Raw genomic sequence first — 16,408 nt, forward strand, 5'->3', positions numbered from 1 at the left:
TCATACCAGCCCCAGTATTATGGTGCTCAAGGGAAGATTTGGGACTAAAATATTGAAGGTGTCTGGGCACTCCTGGCCTGTGCAGCAAGGCAGGAATATATTTCAGAAAACTAGCTGTCTCTCACCTCCATGCATTGGTGCAGGGTGCTTGTCCCCATATAAAGACCCCTCCCAGTTACCTGGGATACTCTTACTTTATCCTTTTCTAGAACCTTCTCTAGCTCTCCAGTCTTAGCTTTGCTCCTCTGTTCTACACATCCTTGATACTTACCTCTGTTAGACAAAGAGCAAATTGTGTTATCCCTGCTTCTTTACATGCTTGTCTTCCCCTGCTGGACTGGGAGCTCAATGATGACAGAGTCCCTGGTCTATTTTCTCTGAATTCCCAGAACCAAAATCCAGTGCACAGCACACCAAGGATATTTGATGAGCAATAACTGAGTAAATTAGTGGAGGAGTAAAAATTGACCCAATTCAGAGCAAAGCTTTACCTCATTTCTATTAAAGGCTTTTCCCCCAGGACCTGCCAGCAAATCACAGCATGTTCCCCATCTTTCCTCTCTCTCCCTGAATCTCTGTTTCCTAGGTATTTTGTAGGTGGCATCAGAATAAGAAAATTAAAAAGACAGCTGTGAAAGGTGAAACTGATAAGGTTTATGTGAAAGGCCGTGCATGTCACCCTTTACACAGGATGAAAGGAGTACACTGTCATGGAGATGCTTTTATGATGTCTCATGTGTACAGTGAACTCTAGATCATTTTTCCCATCAGCTGCAGGAGGAATCAGCTTTTCTCATCTGTGCTCCTGGTGCCTTTCTGAGTCGAGGCCCAGGGACATGACCTGAGTGAAGACACAATATTTTCCTCATTAATTAAAACCTGGGGCCGCTGTGACTTGAGCACCAGCAGCTTTCAGGTCAAACTGGATGAGTCACAGACTGAAAGTGATGCCTCAGTGTGCCTGATCCTTGCTCCAAACCCTCCACCATCCACTTCAGGAAGTCCACCTAATGTCTGGGAGTCCTCATCTGTGAGCTGAGCACAGTCTTAGGCTGCCATGTGGCATCTGTCACTTGTCCCCTCTCTCCAGGTCTACTGAGGCCTCTGATTCCCCTCTCCTTGCCAGGGTGAAAATGCTATCCCAGCATTTCCTGTTGACTCTGCCAACTCTGAAAAGCTCATGCAAGCTGCAGTGCAACCTCTCTTGGTTTTTGCTGCCTTCTCCCACCAGGACCAGGAGCACGAGTCCCTAGGGGCCGGAGCAGCAGCCTGGATGACTGCCTCATCCGTGATTCTGTGCTGGGCCGTGGTCCTTAGGTCAGACTTGTATCCCTTCACCCTTTAGGTCAGGCTTGTATCCCTTGACTGCCTGCCGGAGAATGATTCGTTGTCCCAGGAGGAATATAAAATCTAACCCAGCAAGTCTAGGCAAGTTTGGGAGTTTAGAGTAGAGTTGCCTGGACCTTGGGATGGACCCAGTTTTAAAGACTTATCAATATTTTTAGAGTAGAGGAGTCACTGTTGAATACAGCAGCTCAAAGTAGCACTGCTCTGCCACCAGGCCAGAAACATGGATGACCCTAGGAATCCTTTTCCTTCTTCTCCAGCCATCTCCCATGTCTGCCAGTGAATCTCTGAGTCAGGCCATCCCATCTCCTTGACATCTCTCATGTCTACCCCCTTGACCCAGTCCCACTGCTTCTGCCACAGTTTGCCTCCTCTTTCCCCACCTCCACAGCTGCTTTATGCCCTTGACGTCTCTCTCCCCTACCAGCCTGCGCCCCGGCCATTCATCTTCTCATCTTATCTTGTCACTTGCCTATGGAAATATTTCAGCGGATCCTTATCTTATTGCCTAAAAATAACGTCCAAATCCATGGTATGCGAGTTCTTTTATGATCTGCCCTTCCTGGCTCTTCCACTCTCAGCTCTCCCTGCGCCTGGGCCCTCTCTGACTCATCCCTGACGTGGTTCTTGCTGCAGCCTCCGACTAGAATACAGCTGTTATGCCAGCCTCCTGATCATTTCTCCTCTTTACCAGCATATCCTCTGTGAAGACATTTCTACCCTCCCCACACAACACCCTCCATCTTTCCCCATAAACAAAAACACTCCCACTTCTTGCCCCTCTGTGACCTTATCTAGTTCTTTCACAATACCGGTAATGCTTCTATGTACTTGGCCCACTCATTTATCTTCATCAAGGACCAGGTCTTATTTTCTCTCCAAGCCTGGCCTATAGTGCCAAGACACATGGTAAGTGCTTTATAAACATGTATTGAATAAACAAATGGGAAATTTGGCAGTGCTCCTATAAAGGCTGGCTACTTCGGCTCTACATTACAGGAATCGTTTCATCAGGCCAAGTAACTTCCCCACCCCTGAGGGCAACGCTCAGACCTACGCCACCCCGCTCAGAGAGAACAGAGACAGAGAGAAAGCAACCAACAGTTCCTGCCTCTGGGGAAGAACTTGGTCAGTATGTTAGTAGTTCTCACTGGATGCTTATTTCATGGTCCTAAAATATTTCAAATTACAGGGAGAAAAGTCTCAGTTCTGGATCTTCCTTCATTATTTATTACATTCCAGAACACCTTGCACAGGACACAATTAAAGGCCTTTTACTGTGGATGAATATGTATAATAATAATAATAAAGGAAATCAAAGCTTCAAGCAATTTAATAGGAGGAATATTGACTATCTTCAGTCTTCACTACTTATTTATGGTATCGTGAAGCTTTTTTATTTTTTGCCAAAATTGTTTATTATCTTTCATTCTCAGGTAATATAACTGACTTTAGCTCAAGTCCAACAAGAGAAACAGATCCTCTTGGGAAGCCCAGATACAAAGGTATGTTTTATTTGCTTCAAATCTCCATTTTGACAAGGCTATTTTTGGTGTATGTAGCAGTCAGCTATTGCTGTGTAACAACCACAAAATCTTAGTGCTTGCCTAGGTGGTTCTGCTTCTAGCAGCAGGTACAGCTGGGCCTCTTGTGGACTGGGCTCAGGTTCATGCTGCATGTGTTCATTCTGGTGTCCAGGATGAAGAACCAACGATGACTCGAGAGACAATATATTCTCATAACAATACAAAGGGCCATCCAAATACATAAACACATTTCAAGCTTCTTTTTGTGATATGTCTGCCAGTGTTCATTGGCCAAAAAAAGTCACATAGCCAAGCTCAAATCAATGATTGGGGAAGTATACTCCTCCCATGGACACAGAGAATATTTTTGAATAATGTGATCTATCACAGTAGGAAAGATAAAATATGATATAGAGCCCATTATTTCCTTTTGCAGTACTTTTAAATATTTTTTAACTTTTTTATGAAACATAATTGATTGCATATATCCATCTTTTGTAGTATATTTTTATGAAGTATAAAATTTGATACATTCTAACATATTATACATCCATAACACCTCATCACAATCAAGGTAATGAACATATGCATCACTTCCAAAGGTTTCATCATGATCCTTTGTAATCCCTCCCTCTCACTCCTCCTGCCCATCCCCCAGTCCCCAGGTAACCACAGATCTGCTATACTATAAATTATTATGCACTTTATGGAATTTTATGTAAATGAAAACACATAGTATGAAGTATTTTTTTTTTTTTTGTCTTGCTTCTTTTACTCAGTTTAGTAATTTGGAGATCCATCCATTTTATAATTTTTTGATATGTTGTGTCTGTTTTTATTCTTCAAAATACTTTTTAATTTTCCTTTTGATTTCTTCTTTGACCTGTTGATTATTTAGAAGTGTTATTTAATTTCCAAATATTTGGGGATTTAACACTCTAACCAAATGAGCTAACCAGCCAGTCCCTCTTACTGATTTCTAATTTGACTCCATGTGGTCTGATACTCTGTATCACTTCAATCCTTTTAAATGTGTTGAAACTTTTATTTATGTCCCAGAACATGGCCTATCTTGGTACAAGATCTGTGTATACTTGAAAAGAATGTGTATTCTCCTATTCTTAAATGGGGTGCTGAATTTACTTGATAGGGCTGCCATAACAAAATACCACAGACTTGGTGGCTTAAACAATAGAAATTTATTTTCTCATAGTTCTGGAGGCTGGAAATCTAAGATTGGCAGGTTTGGTTTCCCCTGAGTCCTGTCTCCATGGCTTGTGGGTAGCTACCTCTATCTTCACTCAGCCTTTTCTCTGTGCATGGGCATCCCTGATGTCTCTTCCTCTTCTTTTAAGGATACCAGTTAGATTGAATTAAGTCTCCACCCTTATGACCTCATTTAACCTTAATTACCTCTTTAAGTCCCTAGCTCCAAATATAATCACACTGGAGATTAGGGCTTCAACATATGAATTTTAGAGGAATAAAATTCAATTCATAACAACTGTTCTATAAATGTGAATTAGGTCAAGTTGCTTGGCTGTTTTGTGCAGTCCTTCTATATCCTTACTGATTTTCTGTCTACTTATACCAATTAATGAGAGAAGAGTATTGAAATCTCTGACTATAATTGTGAATTTATTTTTACTTGCAATTCTATCAGCTTTTTCTTCATGTATTTTAAAGGTCTGTATTTAGGTTCAGACCTAATTAGGATTATAATAACTCTTGATTAATTGATCCTTTATGATTATGAATGACCTTTTCTGCTTCTAGTAATGTTCTTTGCTCCAAAATCTAACTACCTAATATTTATATATCCACTCAAGCTTTCTTTTGAATAGTGTCATCTTTCTCTCATCCTTTTGTTTTTTACCTATCAGTCTCTTTATATTTAAAGTGTATTTCTTATAGGAATTATATAGTAGGGTCTTGATTGTTTATTCAGTCTAACAATCTCAGCATTTTATTTTGCATTTGTAGAACCTTACATTTAATGTGATTATTGATATTGTTAGGTTAAATCTTTATCTTGCTATTTGTTTTCTGTTTGTCTTATCTATTCTTTGTTTCCTCTTCTTTTCAGCTTTCTTTTAGATGAAATATTTTATAATTCCATCTTATCTTTCTGTTGTCTTTTAGCTGTAACTCTTTGTTTTGTTATTTTAGTGGTTGCTTTGGGACTCATAATATACATCCTTAACTTATCACAGTCTACCTCCCAGTGATAATCTACTACTTCACATACAATATTAGAACCTTACACTGATATAGCTCCTTTCTTTCCTCCTGGCTTTCAGCTATTGTTGCCAGACATTTTACTTTTCCATGTTATATACATTACACTAAATTGTCTTCATTTTTGTTTATTAAACAATAAGTTATTTGTTAGAGAGGCTTCAATAATGAGAAAATATTGTGTGTATTTACCTACACGGTTACTATTTCTATTGCTCTTCACCCCTCTCTGTATGGATCCATGTTTCCATCTGGTATCATTTTCCTTTTACCTGAAGGACTTCTTTAATATATTTTATAATGTTGGTCTGCTGGTAATTAATTCTTACAGGTTTCATAAGTTTTTTAAAAAACGTATTTTGCTTTTGTTTTTTTAAAAGATATTTTGGGGGTCTGGCAGGTTAGCGCAGTTGGTTAGAGAACAGTTTTATAACACCAAGGTCAACGGTTCAGATCCCCTTAGCAGCCAGCCACCAAAACAAACAAAAAATAAATAATAATAATAAAATAAAAGATATTTGCATTAGTTATTGAATTCTAGTTGACAAGTTTTTCTCTCAGTATTTGAGGATGCTGCTCCACTGCCTTCTCACTCTCATTCTTCCTGGTGAGAAACCTGCCACGATTCTTATCTTGGTTGTTCTGTATGTACTATGTCTTTTTTCCCTTCCTCCTTTTAAGATTTTCTCTTTATCACCCGTTTTGAAAAACTTGATTATAGTTGGCATAGTTTTCTTCACATTTGTTTTGCTTAGGTGTGTTTGAACTTTCTGAATCTGTGGATTTAGAAATTTTATCTGTCATATTTGGGTAATGTGGGGCCATTTAAATATTTTTCTGCGCACCTCCCTTCTCCACCTCAGATACTCCAATCACATGTATATGAGACCACTTGAAGTTGTCCCACAGTTAACTGATGTTCATTATTTTTAATTCTATTTTTATCTCCATTTTTATTTTGGATAGTTTTTGTCAGTGTGTCTTCAAGTTCACTAATCTCTTATTTTGCAGTGTCTTGGTTTATTAATTCTCTCTACTGTTTCCTGCATTTTACACATGCAGTTTTCATCTCTAGAAGTTTGCTTTGATATCTTGTATCCTAGAGACAGGATTTTGTACTTTTCCAAGTTTGAATATCCACATCACTGCTTTCAACCACCTGCTTGTCAGACCAGATGTCTTCAAACAGATAATTACATGTATGAGCTCACCTCCATCTTCTTCACAAGCTCCCAAAATGCTAAACGTCAGTGTCCTCTCTCCCTTAGGCCCTCACGTGAGATACATCCAAAAGCCCGACAACAGGCCCTGCTCCATCACCGACTCCGTCAGAAGGTTCCCCAAAGAGGAGGGCATGGAGGGGAATGCCACCAGCCCACCACAGAACCCACCCACCAACCTCACTGTGGTCACCGTGGAAGGGTGCCCCTCCTTCGTCATCTTGGACTGGGAAAAGCCACTAAATGATACTGTCACTGGTAAGATCATGACACTGATACTACAACAGAAGCTTTAATAACACACTGCATCAAGAGTGGGGTACCTTGGATCAAACTGTGACATGTGAAGCAATCTGAAGAGAAGCAAGTCCTGTCAGAGTCCTCCTGTCCTTATGGCACATTATTGTCAAAAGTGTCATAAGGTGGGAAAAGATCTTTTTTTTCCTTGATCATCTTGATTAAAGATGTCCAAAGATCATCTTTGCCCTTGTTATGGGCTCCCTGTTAATCTAGCAGATCTCTTTAAGCTGCACTGCTCCACCTCCTCTCAAAACTCTTTTACACAGTGTGAAGATATAGCTAGTCTCTTCATTACCAAGAAAATTACAGAAAATATGGGAAGTTTCTACTGCTGGTGATATTTAAACTAGTTTTCCTTTTTTCCAACCTCATTTCTAGATTGATCTGGAACTTTCAAGCAAGCTAAAAGTTATTTCAAACATCTTAGGAAAAATAAAAACAAAAATTCTATTCGTGGTCAATTTTCTGCTCATCTCAGGAAATTTTGATTCTGCTGTCATCCACCCAATTACTCTAAAAATGATTGTGAAAAATAAGAAATCCTGAATCATTCTTAGAATTTGTTATATGCTAATTTGATTCTCCATAGTGAATAGGTTAGTCAAACAAGGATGCAGCAAATAGCATGAGTACATGAGGTTCCTGCTGCCCTGGTCCTGCCATGTACCTGGTGCAGGTAGACAGGGAATAGAGGGACAGAGGAATAGTGGACAAGTGAGGTGGAGAGGGAGGATTCAGGGCCTATTAAAAATGTTTTCTGCTATGAATAAAGGAGAAAACAGCCGCTATTTCTCCTCAGATAAAACCATTCGACCTGGTCAACTTCCATTGTAAGCTGCTTATTTTTGCTTAGCTGGCTTTCTTTACCAATATTTTCTGAATTTCCCTTTCTCATGCAAAGCTAGCCTTTGTTTTGAGAAAGAACTGGCCAAAGCCCATGGATCTGTGGGATTTGCCTGCCTAGTTCTGCTTCTTTACTTGGGACTACACCAATAGGTGCTACCATCCCAATATCTCAAAATCAGTCCATCTCTTGGTATTGATTATTTCGATGTATTAAAATGTCCAAAACTCTATCCATATACTTCGCTAATGAGGAGTTCCTGTGATAGTCTGAGGTTTAGTTCTCATAGAATAAAATGATCTATAAAATTCCATTTGCCTTAAAGATGTGGGACATCAAGTTGGAATTGGTTAATCTAATACATCTAATCATCTAAAACATCTAATACATATACATTTGGATATGTTAGTAATACCTGATAAACTTTTTAATGCTGAAGGATTTTCCTTCCAGATAATATAGTCTTTTAATCTCAAAGAATCATGAATAGAGTATACTTTACCCGTCTAACCAATTGCTTTTGTAATGTTGTTACTAAATGTTAATGGGTTGCTAGATCTTTCACAAGATAAAGGGCTTATTATAACAATTTTCATTGACAAGAACTGCACCCCTTTAGTTACAATATTTCCTAAATAGAAATAAGTTCATATTTAACCATTGCTCACCTAGTCCATACTTAAAACATTAGACCATTTGCACTAATTCTCTTTAAAAATTTTTTTCCATTTCTTGTATTTTTAGTGACCCATTGAATACTACATGATTTGAAACAGGATTGCTTACAAACCCACAGCTCAGATAATACAGAGATTCTTATATCACTGGAACTGGTTTTGCAAAGAGATTAAGAAAGATAACAAAAAGGGTGAATTATATTCTTCATTTCCCCTGAGTTGGCTTCTGTCAGTAATCTGTCTTTCAGTGATAGGCACATGTTCACCTCTAGTGAATACATCCAAATTCAGTTGCTTCTACATGCCCTTTCTGCCCCCCTCAAAAAAAAAAAAATTTGTTGCAGTGTGATATTCCAATAGCATGCCAACATAGAGTTAAATCCCAGACCAGCTGTGTTCTAGATGTGCAACTTGGGTATGCAATAATTAACCACTTTGAGCCTTAGTTTCCATATTTATAATAATAATTCCCATTGTTATCAATTTATCCTGAGGATAAAATTAAAAAGTGAATTTGAAGATGCAGCATAAATTAGAAACTATTAAATTAATGTTTGTCAGTATTGCAATAGTAGTAGCAATTTTTATAATGTTGATGCATTTATGAAAAGGCATTATCACTTTAAAGCATTAAAAATAAAAGATAGACTTACAAAGCACAAGATGAATACATATTCAAAGCTACAATTCTGAGAAAAATTCTAAATGTCTTTTTCATTATGAAGGAAGCATCTAGATCCATTTTGAAAACTCCAATCTTCCAAGAAAAAAATATTATTAAATCAACTTTTAAAACATGAGTCAAATGAAAATTGGAGAAGATGTGCAACAGAAGTTTCAGTACTAAAAGTGTGAGTTAATACTGAGAAAGAGATCATGCAATTGAAGAGGGATGAAAGTGGTTGCATAACTAACTGGACTATTATATAAATTGTTCTTTTGGTGACTAAGCAGCACTTGAATCTTTCCAATTGGAATCTTTTAAAATTTTTGTGATCCTATGTTCAAAACACAACTCAGGAATGATAAGGGATAATAAAAGCAACAGTAATAATAGGTACCACCTGTTGGGCAATAGGCACGCAAAATACTGTTAGGTATCTCCCGTACGCTCCTAATTTAATCCCCACAAGCAACACTATGAAAAAATTTTGACATTTTACAGATGGGAAAACTGAGACTGAGTTTAAGGCAAGTGACTTGGCTTGTCACTTTCCATTAAAGGAACTCAGTTTCCATTTTTAAAAAAATCAGTTTTACTTACATTTTAACTACTTCCATCTATTTCTAGCAAATATCTCTTCATAACTGAGGAAAAGATATAAAATAGATTTGAATTTAGGATTCCCCCACCTCTTCCACTCTCTGGTTAGAGAGCAAATGGAGGGCTAGGTTGGGATCAAAAAGGAGTTTGAGTCAGGTACTATCTTACCAGCCATTAGTCCTTTAATAGCTGCGCTGACGGTATCCAGATACCACGGCCACTGTCTTCCAGTTTAATTTTGAATTCCTGAAAGGATGATCACACGAAATTGTTCAGGAAGTTATTCTCCTTTTCGGATTTTTAGAATATACTACTAAAAATCCCCCTCCAAATTAAAATTGGTGATTTTAGGTCTACTTGGGTTATTCTAGTTTTGGTTTTGTTTCCAGTATTCATCTCATACCTCTGGTCTCAGGGCAGTAGCAGAAATCTCCACTATAACTCGCCAGCTCTACTGAAGCTTTTCCATTTACCTGATGCCAGCACTTGTGTATGTCTACAAAGTGAAGAAGCTGGTTTTAAATGAGGTTTTGTTGTTGTTTGTTTTGTTCATTTGTTTGTTTGTTTAGTCCTCTCTATATCATCTTATCATGTGCATTAAGCTAACTCCCAACTGAGAGCAGGGAAAACCAGTTAACAAGTTTGTGAATTGTGTTCTCTTATTCTGAAAATCTTTCTCTTTTGCTGTGAACTCTGCAAGTTCATAGAAACATGCCTTTAAGTGAAATTTGTGCAGACCTCTATGCAGACTTCAAGGACATGATTTTTTTTTTTTTTTTTAATACGGAGAAAATGATCAAGAGAGTTTAACTTATGTAAGCAGCGGGTACAAAAACCTACTGATTCCATAGTTCAAAATAATGAACTATAGAAAAGTATAGTTTGTTATCTAGTTAACTGTTATTTGCTGCTGTGGTTTTAAACTCAAAGAAATTTTTTTTGGCATCAGTACCATGTATTTATACTTAGTGGCCTTTTTCCCCTCCTATATTGTAAAGCCCCATAAAGCAGGAAATAATGGCTTCTACTCAAGTACCACTCCTCAAACAGAGCTTCTCCTGTACTGGGCTTTCCAACAGCAGCAGACTCTCTGACTTACCAAACAAAATCATAGGTTCTGTATCCAAAGCAACCACAGGAGTGTCACCAATCTTCACCAGTTACCCGCCTTCCTCTGCTCCAGCAGAGGGAAAGCAGACATGATCAGTGAGCAATTCCTAAAATACTTTGAGGAACTTCATCATCTGATGACTGTCCTGTCTGGAAACTGCTAATGTATAAGATCAATACGTCTCTAGAATGGCAATCTCAATTTCTCACTTTTATGTGAGTGGCTTTATTATGCTATTAACTTCAAGAACAATTAAATGGCCAGGACATAAAAACAAGTATCTGTTGGCTTCTTTCACTTTTCAGAATATGAAGTTATATCCAGAGAAAATGGGTCATTCAGTGGGAAGAACAAGTCTGTCCAAGTTACAAATCAAACCTTCTCCACAGTAGAAAATCTGAAACCAAACACAAGGTAAGCCACTAGACCTATTCCATGTAGATTTTGCAAGTACAAAAGTCATAAGCACAACAAAAAAATTAAATTATATATCATCTCTACCTTAAGAGGTGTCTGGCTTGCATCTCATCCTTTGGCTTTCTGTGCATGGCACTAGATTCCTCTGGAGTCATGCTTTGTAAATATGCAAAATATTAGTGAGGACAGAAGAACCAACAAGATGGTCTTTTAAAACAGTAGAGGTGGCAACGTAAAATGTCGAAGGCCATCGTACCAAGTAAGTGTACATGATGCAAACATGAACGCCACATGACAAAATGTAGGTGGAAGTTTTTTATAGTTAATACTTAAAGTAATTATAGACTAGTCCCAGACACAGCAATGCTTTGCTTTCAGGATCTTTCACCATCAAAAATGAGATTAGAGTTTTGACAATAGTTACATATTTTAACATTATTGTATAATAAACAACTTTTCTAGGTATTTATTTTTTTATTGTAATATAGCTGTACCTCACATATCTGTGGGGTACAGAGTTGAATATCAGTATCTATGTGCAATATGCCATGCTTGAATCAGGATAATTAGTATATTCAACAGTATACAATGTAATTGTTTTTCATGGCCCTTTACCAGTTCCTCCCTTTATCCCCCTCTCACTCCCCCTTTCCCACATCTGGTAACCTCAGTTCTGTTCTCTCCTTTTGAAAGTTCAACGTATTATTGGGATTGCTGTACCTTTTATTTACTTATTTATTTATTTATTTATTTATTTATTATCTCTCACTTATGGGAGAGGATGTGGTATTTCTCTCTCTCTGACTGACTTATTTCACATAACATAATTTTTCTCTTAAATTCATCCATGTTGCTGCAAATGGCAGTATTTCATTCTTTTTCATGGCAGAGTAGTATTCTATTGTGTATATGTACCACTTTTCCTTATCTGGTCATCTGACAATTAGGTTGGTTCCAACTCTTGGCTCTTGTAAATAGAGCTGTGATAAAAATGGGAGTGCAAGTGTATTAGTCTGTTTCTGTTGCTATTTTTCTGTAACAAAATATACGGAAGTGTGTATTGTATAAAGAAAATGTGATTTATTTGCTTACAGTTTCTGAGGCTGGGAAGTCCAAAGTCCATCTGGTGGTGGCGACAGTGACCCAGGGGTCTCACATTGCAAGATGGTGGAAGCAGAGAGAGCAGAGAGAGTGAGAAAGACTCTCCTTTCTCTTCTTTTAAAGCCCTCAGAACCATGCCCTTGAACATCATTTTTAATCCGTTCACTAAGGCATGATGATCCTACAATCTAATCACCTCTTCAAAGCTCCACCTTTCAATTACCGTAATAGGATTTCCCACCCTCTTAACAGTCACTGTGGGGGCTAAGCATTTTTCACGTCTGTTGGCCATTCTTATATCTTCCCTAGAAAATGCCTACTCAGATCCTTTGCCCATTTTTTAATTGGGTTATCTGTTTCCTTACTGTTATGTAGTTTGACTTCCTTGTATATTCTGGATGTTAATCCTTTGTTGGGTGCATAGTTTGTAAATATTATCTCCCATTCTGTAGGTTGTCTTTTTGCTCTGTTAATTCTTTCGTTTGCTGTACAGAAGCTTTTTTGTTTGATATAATACCATTTGTTTATTTTTCCTTTTGTTGTCTGTGCTTCGGGGTCATGTTCATAAAGTCTTTGCCCAGTCCTGCTTCCTGAAATGTTTCCCCTATGTTTTCTTTTAGGAGTTTTATAGTTTCAGGTCTTATATTTAAGTCTTTAATCCGTTTTGAGTTGCTTTTGTTATACAGTGAGAGGTACAGGTCTAGTTTCATTCTTCTACATACGGATGTGCAGTTTTCCCAGCAACCTTTACTGAAGAGGCAGTCTTTTCTCCACTGTATGGTCTTGGTGTCTCTGTCGAGATCAGTTGGCTGTAAGTTTGTGAGCTGATTTTCAGGTTCTCTATTCTGTTCCATTAGTCCAAACATCTGTTTTTATGCCAGCACCATGCTGTTTTGGTTACTATAGCTTTGTAGTATAATTTGAAGTCAGGTAGTGTTATGCCTCCAGGTTTTTGTTTATTTGTTTGTTTTGCTTAGAATTGCTTTGGCTATTCTGGGTCTTTTGTTGTTCCATATGAATGTTAGGATTGTTTTTTTCTATTTCTGTGACGAATGTCATTGCTATTTTTGATGGGAATTGTATTGATCAGTAGATTGCTTTGGGTAGTGTGGACATTTTCACAATGTTAATTCTTCCTATCCAAGAGCATGGAATGGCTTTCCATCTTTTTGTGTGCTCTGTAATTTCTTTCAACAGTTATTTGTAGTTTTCATTGTAGAAATCTTTCAACTCCTTGATTAAATTGATTTCTAGGCATTTAATTTTGGGGTGACTATTGTAAAGGGGGTAGGTTTCTTGATTTCTTTTTCTGCTAGTCTGTTGTTGGAGTATAAAAATGCTACTGATTTTTGCATGTTGATTTTGTATCCTGTAACTTTAATGAAATTTTTTATCAACTCTAAGAGCTTTTTGGTAGAGTGTTTAGGCTTTTCTATATATAGGATCATGTCATCTACAAAGAGGGACAATTTGCCTTCATCTTTTCCAATATGGAAGCCCTTTATTTCTTTATCTTCCTTGATTGCTCTGGCTAGTATTTCCAATACTATGTTAAATAAGAGTGGTGAGAGTGGGCATCCTTGTCCTGTTCCCATTCTTGATATCATTCCCATTCAGGATGATATTGGTGGTGGGTTTGTCATATATGGCTTTTATTGTGTTGAGATACTTTCCTTCCTTACCTAATTTGCTGAGAGTATTTATCACGAAGGGATACTGAATTTTGTGAAAAGCTTTTTCTTCATCTATTGAGATAATCATATGGTTTTTGTCCTTGATTTTATTGATGTGGTGTATCACATTTATTGACCTGTGTATGTTGAACCATCCTTTCATCCCTCGGATGAATTTCACTTGATAATGGTGTATAATTTTTTTGATGCATTTCTGTATTCTATTTGTTAATATTTTAATGAGGATTTTTGCATCTATGTTCATCAAAGATATTGGTGTATAGTTTTCTTTTTTTGTGATGTCTTTGTCTAGTTTTGGTATCAGGGTGATGCTGGCCTCATAGAATGAGTTTGGGAGAATGGGCTTTGTTTCAATTTTTTGGAATAGTTTGAAGAAAATTGGTGTTAATTCCTCTTTAAAGGTTTGGTAGAATTCAGCAGTAAAGCCATCCAGTCCTGGGCTTTTCTCAACATTGCTGATTACTGCTTCAACATCATTGCTTGTTATTGGTCTGTTCAGGTTTTCTGTTTCTTCTGGGTTCAGTCTTGGTAGTTTTTATGTATCCAGAAATTTATCTATTTCCTCCAGATTTTCAAATTTGTTGGCATGTAGTTGTTTATAATAGTTTCTAATGATTCTTTGTATTTCTGTGGTATCAGTTTAATGTCTCCATTTTCATTTCTGATTTTTGTTATTTGTGTCTTCTCCTTTTTTAGTTAGCCTAGCTAATGGTTTGTTTATTTTGTTTATCTTCTCAAAAAACCAACTTTTCATTTCATTGATCTTTTGTATCATTTTTGGGGTTTCTATTTCATTTAGTTCTGCTCTGATCTTAATTATTATTCTTTGAATGTAAGCATTAATTGTGATAAACTTCCCTCTTAGTACAGCTTTTGCAGTGTTCCACAGGTTTTGGCTTAATGTACCCTTATTTCATAAGTTCTGAGAAATTTTTTTATTTCCTGTTTAATTTCTTCTTGGACCTGTATATCATTCAGAAGCATGTTGTTTAATTTCCACGTGTTTGTATGGTTTCCAGAGTTTCACTTGTTATTGATTTCTAGTTTTAAACCATTGTGGTCTGAGAAGATACTTGAAATGATTTCAGCTTTTCTTAATTTGTTGAGGCTTGATGTGTGATATAATGTGTGGTCTATCCTGGAGAATGTTCCATGTGCTGATTAGAAGAATGTATATTCTGTGGTTGTTGAATGAAATATTCTGTAGATATCTTCCAAGTCCAATTGGTCTAAAGTTTGGTTTAAGTCCTGTGTTTCTTTGTCAATTTGTTGCCTAGATATCTGTCCAGTTTGAGAGAGGGATGTTCAGGTTACTAGGGATGTTCAGATCACTATTGTTGTATTCAGGTCTATCTCTTTCCATAGGTCCAGTAGTGTTTCTTTTATATATCTGGGTGCTTTGATGTTGGTTGTTGTATTAGTCAGGGTTCTCCAGAGAGACAGAATCAGTAGGACATGTTATAATTATATGAGAGGGATTTATTAGGGGAATTAGCTATGAAGAAAAGTCCCACGATAGACCTTCTATAAACTGGATTATGGTAGCATGGCTCAGTCCAAATCCAAAGGCCTCAGAACCAGGGAAGCTGATGGTGTCTTTGGTGTAAGTTCTGGAACCCAATAGCTGATGAGTCTCAAGCTCTGATGTCCATGGACAGGAGAGAAGAGTGTGTCAAGAGAGAGAAGCAAGAGGAGAGAGAAGGTGCCAGGGTCTTTTTAAGCAATGAGCTCTTGTGGGAACTAATAGAGTGAGAACTCACTCATTAATCCTCCCTCCCCCAGGGAGAGCATTAATCCATTCATGAGGGATCTGCCCCCATGATTCAATCAGTTTCCAACACTGCCACATTGGGGATCAAATTTCCACATGAGTTTTGGAGGGGACAACACATCCAAACTCCATCAGTTGTATATATGTATATTTATGATTGTTAGGTCTTCTTGCTGGATAGATCCCTTTAACATTATATAGTGGTCTTTTTCTTTGTCTCTTTTATAGTTTTTAGTTTAATGTCTATTTTATATGATTTAAGAATAGCTACTCATGCTCTTTTTTGATTTCTATTTGCATGGTATATCTTTTTCCATTCTTTCACTATTTGTGTGTGTCTCTTCACAGGTGAGGTGAGTCTCCTGTAGACAGCATATAGTTAGGTCTAGCCTTTTAATCCAATCAGCCTGTTTGATCTTTTGAGTGGAGAATTTAACCCATTTATATTTAGGGTTGTTCCTGAAAGGTATTTTCTTACTTCTGGCATTTTACTAATTTTCATTTGGATGTTTCAAATACCCTTTGTTTCTTTCTTCTCTTTTTATTGTTTGTCTTTGGTATTTGTTACTTCTTGGAGGTGGTAAAATACAGTTTCTTTCTCTTTCTTATTTGCATTTTTGTTCTACCAGTGGGTTTTGTTCTTTCTTGTGTATTCATGGAATTGATTATCATTTTTTGGATTCCAGATGCAGGATTTCCTTGAGGATTTGTTGTAGGGCTGGTCATGTGGTGGTGAACTCTCGTAGTTTGTTTTGTCTGGGAAGTACACTATTTCTCCTTCATTTCTGAAGGATAGCCTTGTTGGGTATAGTATTTTTTGGCTGGCAGTTCTTTTCTTTTGGTATTTTGGATATATCATCCCATTCTCTTCTGACCTGTAGAGTTTCAGTTGAGAAGT

The 16,408-nt window shown here is 37.3% G+C and overlaps 1 protein-coding gene across 1 annotated transcript in view; it reads left to right on the top strand.

Moving 5' to 3' along the window:
- The window catches only part of ABI3BP (ABI family member 3 binding protein), a 248,492-nt gene that overhangs the window by 215,380 nt on the left and 16,704 nt on the right, over positions 1–16,408 (top strand). The window contains exons 58-61 of the mRNA XM_063114629.1: positions 2,347–2,475; positions 2,784–2,852; positions 6,380–6,589; positions 10,833–10,941. Of these exons, the coding sequence (XP_062970699.1) occupies positions 2,347–2,475; positions 2,784–2,852; positions 6,380–6,589; positions 10,833–10,941 (517 nt within the window). The remainder of the gene's footprint in view (positions 1–2,346; positions 2,476–2,783; positions 2,853–6,379; positions 6,590–10,832; positions 10,942–16,408) is intronic.

This window comes from Cynocephalus volans, chromosome 1 (genome assembly GCF_027409185.1).
Source record: "Cynocephalus volans isolate mCynVol1 chromosome 1, mCynVol1.pri, whole genome shotgun sequence".
Classification (NCBI taxonomy): Eukaryota; Metazoa; Chordata; class Mammalia; order Dermoptera; family Cynocephalidae; genus Cynocephalus; species Cynocephalus volans.